The sequence below is a fragment of the Rhinoderma darwinii genome, chromosome 1 (genome assembly GCF_050947455.1).
Source record: "Rhinoderma darwinii isolate aRhiDar2 chromosome 1, aRhiDar2.hap1, whole genome shotgun sequence".
NCBI lineage: Eukaryota > Metazoa > Chordata > Amphibia > Anura > Rhinodermatidae > Rhinoderma > Rhinoderma darwinii.
The window spans coordinates 341,944,648-341,957,218 of NC_134687.1; the positions used below are offsets into that span (position 1 = coordinate 341,944,648).

The 12,571-nt window shown below is 42.2% G+C and overlaps 1 protein-coding gene across 2 annotated transcripts in view; it reads right to left on the bottom strand.

Annotated features, from left to right (window-relative positions):
* Positions 1-12,571, bottom strand: part of HACD4 (3-hydroxyacyl-CoA dehydratase 4) — a 44,018-nt gene that overhangs the window by 6,500 nt on the left and 24,947 nt on the right. Inside the window, exons 6-8 of one of the 2 annotated variants that reach the window (XM_075851767.1) lie at positions 11,232-11,363; positions 11,059-11,151; positions 10,394-10,546 (exon numbers count right to left, since the gene is read on the bottom strand). In XM_075851767.1, the coding sequence (XP_075707882.1) occupies positions 11,069-11,151; positions 11,232-11,363 (215 nt within the window). In that variant the 3' untranslated portion in view covers positions 10,394-10,546; positions 11,059-11,068. Of the gene's footprint in view, positions 1-10,393; positions 10,547-11,058; positions 11,152-11,231; positions 11,364-12,571 lie in introns of those variants that run through there. The other variant, XM_075851776.1, reaches the window with a different exon arrangement.

Below are 12,571 nucleotides of genomic sequence, written 5' to 3' on the forward strand. Positions count from 1 at the left end.
GGCATCATGGGGGAGTCGGAGGAGAAAACACATAAACGTTCATGTTGTCGTTCCCTGAGACGTCGGTCAAGTCGTACCGCTAAAGCCATAGCCTGGTCTAGGGAGTCAGAAGAGGGATAGCTAACTAGCAGGTCTTTCAGGGCATTCGACAGACCCAACCTAAACTGGCACCTTAAGGCAGGGTCATTCCACCGAGAAGCTACGCACCACTTCCTAAAGTCAGAGCAATACTCCTCAACAGGTCTCTTACCCTGACGTAAGGTCACCAGCTGACTCTCGGCAAAGGCAGTCCTGTCAGTCTCGTCATAAATAAGTCCGAGAGCAGAAAAGAAACAACGGAGGAAAGTTCAGGGGCGTCAGGAGCCAAGGAGAAGGCCCACTCTTGGGGCCCTTCCTGGAGCCGGGACATAATTATACCCACCCGCTGGCTCTCAGAACCTGAGGAATGAGGCTTTAAACGAAAGTAAAGCCTACAACTCTCCCGAAAGGAGAGAAAAGCCCTCCGGTCCCCTGAGAACCGGTCGGGGCAACTTGAGGTGGGGTTCAAGAGGTGCGGTGAGGGGAACTACCAAGGTAGCATCAGGCTGGTTGACCCTCTGAGCCAGGGCCTGGACCTGTAGGGAGAGACCCTGCATTTGCTGAGCCAGGGTCTCACGGGGGTCCATAGTGGTGTCAGGGACCAGGGTAGACTAGGTATGGGCTTGTTATTATGTAATGACCGGGGGGTAGGGAAACGGACAAGTGAGCCCTAATCTACCCGCCACTCTGTCCCTGCCTACTTGCAACGACCCGCCCTAGGCGACGGGGTACAACTGGGCGGCGGTCCCTGCACTCAGTAAGTGCACGACAAACACGACAAACATACAAGGGAATACAAGCAAGGGAAAGGGGCAGTTGCCCACGGCAACACCGTGAGCAACCAGAGTGGTGAACGAGCCGAGTCAGGCCAGGAGTGTGCGAGGTACCAAACGAAGAGCAGAAGAGTAGTCAGTAAGCCAGGGTCTGTATGGAGCAGGAACAAAATAGAAGGAGCTGTAGCTGGGCCAGGAAACCACACGAAAAAGAATAACGAGCAACGAGGAACAGGAAATGCAGGTATAAATAGACAGAGGGCGGGAGCTAGCTGAGTCTGGCCAGGCTGCGATAGGCTCTCCCACTCCTAAGCCTGCCAGCCTGAGTGGTGGAAGCTGGAGTCAGTCTCAGGGATGTAGATTCAGGTGCTGACTGATTAATTAAGGGAGTTAACCCCGAAGCTGTGCCTGGCAGATCCTTTACAGAATCTCTAAATATTATGGGACAGAAATAACTGAACTAATCTCTTTAAGAACTCTAGGCTGTAACCAATTTGGTCCCGGGGCCGTGTGTACATTTATTTTATTTAATCCGTTAGTGACCGCTAATACGCCTTTTCACGTCAGTCACTAACGGGCTTTATTCTGATGCATAAGCCTTTTTACGGCACTGCATCGGGATAAATAAACAGAGCAGGGAGCTGTCAAATCTCCCTGCTCTCAGCTGCCAGAGGCAGCTGGGGGCTTCCCTGCTCGAACGTGTGAGATCGATATAAGTATCGATCTCACCCGTCTAACCCTTCAGATGCGGTGCTCAATAGCGTGCACCGCATCTTAGTGGTTTTGGAGAGAGGGAGGGAGCTCCCTCTCATCCCACTGACACCCGGCGATGGGATCGCCGAGTGTCTATTTACGATGGCAGCCGGGGGGCCTAATAAAGGCCGCCAGGTCTGCCTGTAGCGAATGCCTGCTAGGTCATGCCTCCGGCATGACCTAGCAGATGCCTGTCCGTTTTAAACAGACAGGCAGTAACACACTGCAATACAAACGTATTGCAGTGTATTGTAATAGCGATCGGAGAATCGCATATTAAAGTCCCCTAGGGGGACTAGTAAAAAAGTAAAAAAAAAGGTTAATAAAGTTAATTAAAAAAAATGTGAAAAAACCCCCCCCACTTTTTCCCCTTATAAAATGCTTTACTAGTAAAAAAAAGTTGCGCATATTTGGTATCGCCGCATCCGGACCGACCCTGACTATAAATCTATTACATTATTTAACCCGCACGGTGAACGCCATAAAAAATGAAATTAAAAAACTATGGAAAAATTGCTGTTTTCTGTGAATCCTGACTTAAAAAAAATGTGATAAAAAGTGATCAAAAAGTCGCATCTACTCCAAAATGGTACCAATAAAAACTACAAGTCTTCCCGCAAAAAAAAAAGCCCTCATACAACTGCATCGGCGGCACAATAAAAAAGTTATGGCTCTTCAGATATAGAGACACAAAAACAAATCATTTTGAAAAAAAAGCGTTTTTACTGTGTAAAGTAGTAAAACATACCAAAACGATACAAATTTGGTATCGTTGCAATCGTAATAACCCGCTGAATAAAGTTATTGTGTTATTTATACCACACGGTAAACGGCGTAGATTTAGGACGCGAAAAAGTGTGGTGGAATTTCAGGTTTTTTTTCTATTCCCCCCCCCCCCCCCAAAAAAAAGTTCATAAAAGTTAATCAATAATAAATATGTACCTCAAAATGGTGCTATTAAAAAATACAACTTGTAGCGCAAAAAACAAGACCTTATACAGCTATGTCGATGCAAAAATAAAAATGTTATAGCTCTTGGAATGCGACGATGGAAAAACGTAAAAAATGGCTTGGTCATTAAGGTTTAAAATAGGCTGGTCATTAAGGGGTTAACTTAGCTTGGACCATATTTACATTCAGCTAATTCAGTATATCAACTGATATAGTAACAGTACTGGCAGCGGCTACATCAGTTTCTTCTGTTGTATATACAGAGCTAAAGAACCCATTTAGTAACTCTGCCTTCTCTTGATCCCCTGTGACCAACTCCCCATTACCACTATTTAGGGGTCCTGCATGTTCAAACCTTGGCTTTTTCGAATTTACATACTTGAAGAAATTTTGGGGATTTGTTTTACTATCCTTGGCCACTTGCCTTTCATTTTTTATTTTTGCTGATTTTATTACTTTTTTACAGATTTTATTAAGCTCTTTATAATTTACAAAGGCTACAGCTATTCCCTCAGATTTGTATTTTTCAAATGCCCTTTTTTTTTGTCATGTTTTGCCCTTTTTACAGAAGGTGTAAGCCATGTGGGGTTTAATTTTAGTCGTTTATACTTGTTACCTATAGGAATAAATCTTGCACTATAATTATACAAAGTAGATTTTAAAATCTCCCATTTATCATTTGTACCATTATTTGACATTAATTCTTCCCAGTCTATGTCCTAAATTGCAGCCCTCATCCTGTGGAAATTGGCCTTCTTAAAATTAAGTGTTTTTGCCCTCCCTGTTTGTTTTTTACAGTAAAGGTAAAATGTAACTATATTGTGATCGCTGTTACCGAGGTTTTCACGAACATTGACATTCCCAACAAGCTCTGCATTATTAGAAATGACCAGATCCAACAGAGCTTGACCTCTAGTCGGGTCTTCCACAAACTGGCCCATAAAATTTTCCTGCAACAGGTTGAGGAAATTTCTCCCCTTTGCAGTCGAAGCCGAACCATGACACCAATTAATATCCCGGTAATTAAAATCTCCCATTATGACTACAGTACCCGCCTGTGCAGCCCGCTCCATCTGTTTATATAGCTGACCTTCCATCTCCTCAGTTATATTGGGGGGTCTAAAGATTACACCAAAAGTAATTTTTTCAGTGTTTACCACCCCTTGTCATTCCACCCACAAGGTTTCAACCTCCTCACAATCTTCACCCACTATTGTCTCATTCACACTCGCCTTCATATCACTTCTCCCATACAGACATACACCACCGCCTTTCCTATTTGTCCTGTCTTTCCGAAAAAGTGTAAAACCCTGTATATTTATAGCCCAGTCATGTGAAGAGTCTAGCCATGTTTCAGCAACACCAACTATATCTATATTTTCTTCCAGTACCAAGGCCTCCAGCTCTCCCATTTTGCTTGCTAGACTTATGGCATTTGTGAACATACACTTTAACTTACATTTCATATTGCCACGTTTGGTATCAGAAATGTGATTATTTGGGCATTTTTATTTTCGTTGCTGTTTTGTAACAAAAGGATCTCTTTATCCTGTTGTCTAGTCCTCTCCCCACAGTCTCTTTCTCCCCCCACCAATATAGTATGACCCCTCTCTAACCTAACTACCCCTTTATTTTCTACATTGACCCCCGTCCTCTACACTGACCTCCCTCTGCAGCCCAAAGTAACATGTGGCTGCAGTGTTTAAAAAAAAAAAAAAAAAAGCTGTTAAGAACGCAACAAAAAAAAAAAAAAGCCGCAAAACTGCATGTACCCAGCCTAAGAGTAATTCTTCCTGGAAAAGTAGCTCTTTTCCAGAAGGGAGTGACTTCGAAGGTGGCAACCAGTATGGCTGCACTTCCTGTGTTCTATTTGCAAAAATAATGGCTGCAACTAAATAGAAATACCAATATCTCTAGAAGTAAAAAAAAAACATAATTACCAAACTTTAGCTGCTGCTCTAACTTCTGATTTACTTATGTATGACACATTTTGGGTGGAAATGCTCTTTAACCTCTTCCCGTGCTACGCCGCAACTACGTCCTGGAGAGGGGTTGCTTACCTCACCAGGACGTACAGTTGCGGACCGGTTCACGGCGCACACTGTACTAACGGACAGTGTCCGGGAACCAGGAGGTCAGCTGATTTAGCTGATTTCGGCAATTAACCCCTTAAGGCCTTATTTACACGACCGGGTCCGAGTGTCGGCCGTCGGACTAAGTCAGGACCCACTATGCTTGCGGTCAGTGAGTAGCTGACAGCTCTAATACACTGCACTACGCATGTAGTGCAGTGTATTAGAATAGCGATCAGGGCCTCCTGCCCTCAAGTACATAGTGGGACAAAGTAATAAAGTTAAAAAAAAGTTGTGTAAAAATAAGAAAATACAATTTTTAAAAGTAAAAATCCCCCTTTTTCCCTGATCAGTCCCTTATTATTAATAAAAATAAACAAACTATACATAATTGGTATCGCTGCGTCCGTAACGGCCTGGACTACCAAAGTATTTCGTTATTTATCCCACGCAGTGAACGCCGTAAAAGAAAATAATAATAAACCATACCAGAATCACAATTTTTTGGTCACTTCACTTCCCAAAAAATGGAATAGAGAGATCAAAAAGTCGCATGTACCTAAAAATGGTACTGATCGAAACTGCAGTTCATTACGCAAAAAAACAAGTCCTCACACGGCTTTCTTGATGGGAAAAAAACAAAAACTTTATGGCTGATAGAATATGGCAACACAAAAAGTAAATGATTTTGAATGAAAAATATTTTATTGCGCAAACGCCATAAGACATAAAAAAACTATAAACATATGGTATCGCCGTAATCATATCACCCCGCAGAATAAAGTGAATATGTCATTTATAGCGCACGGTGAACGCTGTAAAAAACAATAGTAGAATTGCTGTTTTTTAGTCACCACGCCTCTTAAAAATAGAACAAAAACTGATCAGAAAGTCGCCTGCACCCCATGAAAACTACAATGAATTCCTCAAGGGGTCTAGTTTCCAAAATAGGGTCACTTTTGGGGGGTTTCCACTGTTTTGGCACCACAAGACCTCTTCAAACCGGACATGGTGCGTAAAAAAAAGGAGGCCTCATAATCCTCTAGGTGGTCCTTTGCTTCGGAGGCCGGTGCTTCAGTCCATCACCACACTAGGGCCATATGTGGGATATTTCTCAAAACTGGAGAATGTGGGCAATAAGTATTGAGTTGCGTTTCTCGGGTAAAACCTTCTGTTTTACAGAAAAAATGAAATATGTAAATTTCACCTCTACTTTGCTTTAAATTCCTGTGAAACACCTAAAGGGTTAATAAACTTTCTAAATGCTGTTTTGAATACTTTGAGGGGCCTAGTTTCTAAAATGGGGTGTTTGATAGGGGGTTTCTAATATATAGGCCCCTCAAAGCCACTTCAGAACTGAACTGGAACATAAAAAATAAAAAAAAGGCTTTTTCTTATACCACACCCCGATGTACTGCATGGCCTTGTCCAGGATGCGTTATGAGGCAATACTTAGCTTCTTACATTATATTGATAATTAGCAGTGTCCACCCCGAGATGACCCCAGTTTTGACCGTTTGTATAAACAGAGACCCCTATTAGACCATTTCAGTGCCCGGTTTTCCCAAGCATACACCCCTGAGAAGTATAATTCTATTGATGAGTCCTTTGTACATTTTAAAGAGAGGCTTCAATTCCGCCAGTACCTGCCGAGTCAGAGGGCAAGGTATGGCGTGAAGATGTATAAGCTGTGCGAGAGTGCATCAGGGTATACTTACAAATTTAGGATACATGAAGGGAAGCACACCAGTATTCAGCCCCCAGAATGCCCCCCCCCCCTTTTACTGGTAATTAACGAAAAAATTGTGTGGGATTTGGTGCACCCACTGCTGGACCAGGGTTACCACCTCTACTTGGATAATTTTTATACCAGCGTCCCACTCTTCAAGTGCCTCGCTTCCAGAAGTACTGCGGCATGCGGCACTGGTATAAGAAATCTGAAAGAGTATCCGGCACGCCAGTTTTGAAATAAAGGTATTTTTTATTTTGTTTTTAATGCCAGTGGCAGAGTGCGACGTTTCGGTCTAAGTGACCATCAGGCACTGAGCCGTGCTGGGAAACTGAATAGACGAGCGCTCTGTGGTGCTGATAGCGGCTGGCCGCTGTATCACGGCGCTGGATCGCACAAGCGCCATGATACAGCGGCCAGCCGCTATCGGGACCACTAGGGCTCGTCTATTCAGGTTCCCAGCACGGCTCAGTGCCTGATGAAGGTCACTTAGACCGAAACGTTGCACTCTGCCACTGGCATTAAAAACAAAATAAAAAATACCTTTATTTCAAAATTGGTGTGCCGGATACTCTTTTATATTTGTTTGGGTTGGGCCCCTATCCGTGCAAAACCTCACCCTTCCACTGATGCTGTCTGAACCTATACACAGAAGAAATCTGAGAGGCCTCCCTAAGACTCTGCTTGGGAAAACGAAGTGGTGAGAGCAGGGCACATTCTAGCAGCAACATATTGTGTGTCAAGTACAAGGACAAGAGAGATGTCCTTGTATTGACAACAATACATGGCCACACCAGTACCAATGTACCAGAATGAGGTACCAGTACAGAGACCCCCAAACCAGACTGCATCTTGGACTACAATAGGTACATGGGAGGAGTGGACTTGTCAGATCAAGTCCTGAAGCCCTACAGCGCCATGCGGTGTGGTATAAGAAGCTGGCCGTGCACATCATACAGATAGCATTGCACAATGCATAAGTGCTACATCAATGTACAGGCCAGACGGGAACTTTCCTGGAATTCAAGAGGTGGTTATCAGGAACCTAATCTTTAGGGACCAGGAAGGGTGGGGCACCCAGTACTTCTGGAAGCGAGGCCACACGCATCGTACCAGCGCAACATTTTTCAGGAGAAGTTCCCCAAACTGGCAAGAAGGGAAAAAGTCAAAAGAGGTGCAAAGTCTGCTATTAGAGGGGGATAAGGTAAGATACAATATGTCAATGTGACACGTGTCACGAAAAACCAGGGCTCTGTATAAAAGCGCTTTAAAATTTATCATACATCCCTTGATTTTCAATCTACCCCTGTTTTACTTACCCTGATGCACTCCGCACAGCTTATCCCCCCTCATCTTTCCTCTCTGGGCCCTGCTATGTGCATGGCAGCTGTTAACAGCCACATGTAGGTATTGCCGTACCCGGGAGAACCCACATTACAGTTTATGGGATGTATGTCTCCGGTGGCGCATGCTGGGCACACTATATCGGACACTGAAATGGCATATATTTATAGAAAATTGCAAATCTCCCTCTGCACCATCTGCTGCGCATTATCTTTTACACAATACCTGTGGGGTCAAAATGCTCACTACATCTCTAGATTAATGCCTTAAGGGTTGTAGTTTTTAAAACGGGGTCACTTCTTGGGGGTTTCAACTGTACTGGTACCAGAGGGGCTTCTGCATACATGACTAAGCACCAGAAAATCCCCAGTAGGTCAAATGGTGGTCCTTTCCTTCTGATCCCTCCCATGGGCCCAAACAGCAGTTTATCACCACAGATGGGGTATTGCCGCACTCAGGACAAATTGGGCAACAAAATGGAGTATTTTATTCCTTGTGAAAATAAGACATTTTGAGCCAAAACTACATCTTTGCTGGAAAAAATACAATTTTCTTTAATTCACAGCCCAATTCAAATAAATTCTGTGAAAAAACTGTGTCTAAATGGTCACTACACCCATAAATGAATTCCTTGAGGGGTGTAGTCTCCAAAATGGGGTCACTTCTGGTGGGTTTCCATTGCTTTGATACCTCTGGGGCTCTGCAAATACGACATGGCACCCGAAAACCAATCCACCAAAATCTGGACTCCAAAGAACACATAGCGCTCCTTTCCCTTCTGATCCCTCCCATGGGCCCAAACGGCAGTTTATCACCACAAATGGGGTATTGCCGCACTCAGGACAAATTAGGCAACAAAATGGGGCATTTTATTCCTTGTGAAAATAAGAAATTTTGACCCAAAACTACATCTTATTGGAAAAAATTTCATTTTCAAAATTTCACTGCCCAATTCAAATACGCGCTGTGAAAAAACTGTGGGGTCAAAATGGTAACAGTAACCATAAATGAATTCCTTGAGCGGTGCAGTTCCCAAAATGGGGTCACTTTTGGGGGATTCCTACTTTTTTGGCACCTCAACACCTTCAAACGTGGCATGCTGTCTAAAATATATTCTAATAAAAAAGAGGCCCCACAATGCACTAGGTGCTTCTTTGCTTCTGGGGCTTGTGTTTTAGTCCACGAGCACACTACAGCCACATGTGGGACATTTCTAAAAACTGCAAAATCTGGACAATACATATTTAGTAGTATTTCTCTGTTAAAACCTTCTGTGTTACAGAAAAAAAATTGAATAAAATTGAAATTCAGCAAGAAAAATTAAATTTGCAATTTCACCTCCACTTTGTTTAATTCCTGTGAAATACCTAAAGGGTGAAAAAAAACATTCTAAATGCTGTTTTGAATACTTTGAGGGGTCTCGTTTTTAAAATGGGGTGTTTTATGGGGGTTTCTAATACATAGGCCCCTCAAAGCCACTTCAGAACTGAACAGGTACCTTAAAAACAAGGCTTTTGAAATTTTCTTAAAAATATGAGAAATTGCTGTTTATGTTCTAAGCCTTGTAACGTCCAAGAAAAATAAAAGAATGTTCAAAAAACAATGCCAATCTAAAGTAGACTTATGGGAAATGTGAACGAGTAACTATTTTGGGTGGTATAACCATCTGTCTTACAAGCAGATGCATTTAAATTAAGAAAAATGCTATTTTTTCTAAATTGTCTCTAAATTTTGCAATTTTTCACAAGTAAACACTGAATATATCGACCAAATTTTACCACTAACATAAAGCCCAATGTCTCACGAGAAAACAATCTCAGAATCGCTTGGATAGGTTTAAGCATTCCGACATTATTACCACATAAAGTGAAATATGTCATGTTTCAAAATAGGCTCTGAGCCTTAAAGGGAATGTGTTGCCAGAAAAACATGGTTTTTTTTTAAAAATTAAACATTTAGTGTGTGGGTGATTAAACATGGTTCAAATTTTTTTTATTTTTTTCACGAGTCAGGAAATAGTCAGGAAATATTATAAATTAATTCTAATTTATAATACTACCCATTTTTGGTCACTAGATGGAGCTAGTTCCCAAAATTGCAGCATTGCAACATTGGGTTAAAAGCCCTCGCTCTAGTGAGCTCTCAGCATCCCCCCCTCCTTTATCCTGGCTAGTGCCGGGATAAACGAGGGGTTTGAAAGGTTTAACCTCCTACACTGTGTGTCGCCATTTTTTGAGGTAACCCACAGTGTAGTAGGTTTACATACAGTAGTAAACACACACAAACACTAACATACATTGAAATCTCTTACCTGCTCCTGCCGCCGCGGCTCCCTCCGGCCCGTCCGCTCCCTTTGCTGCCGCTGTTCCATGTGCACAAGTCCGGAAGCCGCGACCGGAAGTAGTAATATTACTGTCCGGCCGCGACTTCCGGTCCACAGGAAAATGGCGCCGGACGGCGCCAATTTCGAATAGGACTGTGTGGGAGCGGCGCATGCGCAGTTCCCACACAGACGCCGTACACGGCAGTCAATGGGACGGGAGCCGTTCGCAGTCCCTATGGGACTGTGGCTGCCGTACTCCATGTCTGTGTGTGTCGTTAATCGACACACACAGAAATGGAACAAAAAATGGCAGCCCCCATAGGGAAGAAAAAGTGTAAAAATAAGAAACAGTAAAACACAAACACACAAATGAAAATAAACGTTTTTATTAAAGCACTAACATCTTTAACATATAAAAAAATTATTTGCCATGACACTGTTCCTTTAAGGCCAAAACTAGGCTGTGTCCTTAAGGGGTTAAAATATGAGAAATTGCTGCAAAAGTTGTAAGCCTTGTAACGTCCTAGAAAAATAAAAGGACTTTCAAAAAAGGATGCAAACATAAAGTAGACATATGGGAAATGTTAACTAGTAACTATTTTGCGTGGTATTACTATCTATTTTACAAGCAGATATGTTCAGATTTAGAAAAATGCTATTTTAAGCAAATTTTCTCTAAATTTTGGTGTTTTTCAGAAATAAATACTGAATTTATCGACTACATTTTTTCACTAACATAAAGTACAATATGTCACGAGAAAAGAGTCTCAGAATCACTTGGATAGGTAAAAGCATTCTGAAGTTTTTACCACATAAAGTGACACATGTCAGATTTGAAAAAATCGGCTGTGTCCTGAAGGCCAAAACAGGCTGGGTCCTGAATAGTTAAATATGAAGAATTATGTTACTTTTACGCTTCTCTATTTCTTAATCATTTTATGAGATTGCAGATTCTGTCTCCATTATATCAGTAAAATACAGGTAACACAAATAAAAAGGAAATGTTACTATACATTGTTCATGTTTGTTGCTTACCTTAGGCCTGTCACTTGACTTTTAGCTTTAACTCTTGTTGCTTCAGATACAGTTTTCTTTCAGAGTAGAAATGGCTGCATGTGTACAATACACCTAAATAACAACATGTCCATGTCAGCCAAGTAGTGATACAGAATGTACCACAGTTTATATCTTTACCTAGAGCACCTTACCTGCAGGTAGAAGAGCCAGATAGACTTTCAAAATGTAAGGGAAGTGGATGGAAACTGCGAATGGCAGAGACATTTTGTAGCAAAATGTGCCAAGGACTTCAAAAAAAGGAAGTGATTCATAGACCGTGTACACTGCAAATAGAAAAAAAGAGTTCGTTTTTTCTATCGTAGTGAACTCTAAGGAAAGATTATGAAGATAAAAAAAAATGCATTGCAATACATACTTCTTAAATCTGGATTAAGTATTACTATAGCAGATAAAAAGTTACCACTCCATGTTCACATTTGATCACCATGTTATAGTTTATGTATATAATTAAAGGCTACGAACACCTTTTAAGCTAAATTATTTTTTTTTAAAAGAAAACTCGCATGCTACGCGGTTTCCATAATTGCCATTCACTACTATGGGACTTACGGAAGCAGCGTAGCTCAGCGATCTACACTGATTTAATCTAACATGGTTGGAAATCACACGCTTCAATGGGAACACAGAGCAGTAGAATATATTAGTCCCCCTAGGGGACTTGAACCAGCGATCGTTGGATTGCTTGCACTATATACTGCAATGCTAATGTATAATGTATTGCAGTATATAGTGTTTCTAACAGGCCTTACAGGGGTGCGGATAGGCTGTTAGAGGGGGTTGCCCCCCTATTTCTAACTATTTAAATGTCGTGGTTGCTTTTGACCTCTACATTTAATGGGTTAAATGAGCGGGATCGCGTTCAAACACGATCCCGCTCATTACAGTGAAGTGTTGGTTGTAACATACAGCTGACACATACTTCCCATACCTGGCTGTGACGTAAGTATATATACGTTGGGAAGGGGTTAAACAACTTTGCAATAACTGAGGTTTGATGGTTATTAGTTGGATCCTGCAGATCAGTGATGCTCAGGACCAGCTGTCAGCCGAGCTACCAGTCCAGCTGACGTGGCGGAATAGACTTTGAAGGCAAGATACAGCTTCTATGTATACAGGATATACAGGAGCGACTTTGACAAGGACCAAATTGTGATAGCTAGACGACTGGGTCACAGCATCTCCAAAACGGAAGGTCTTTTGGGGTGTTCCCAGTATGCAGTGGTTAGTACCTACCACAAGTGGTCCAAGGAAGGACAACCGGTGATAGGGTCATGGGCGCCCAAGGCTCATTGATGTGCTTGGAGAGTGAAGGCTAGCCAGTCTGGTACGATCCCACAAATATTCTGGGCAAAGTTCTGCTGGGAAACCTTGGGTACTGATGTTTATGTGGATGTTTTTAACCCCTTAATACCGAAGGTGTTTTAAACCTTAGTGACCAGAGCAATTTTCACAGTTTTGCTATTCACAGATG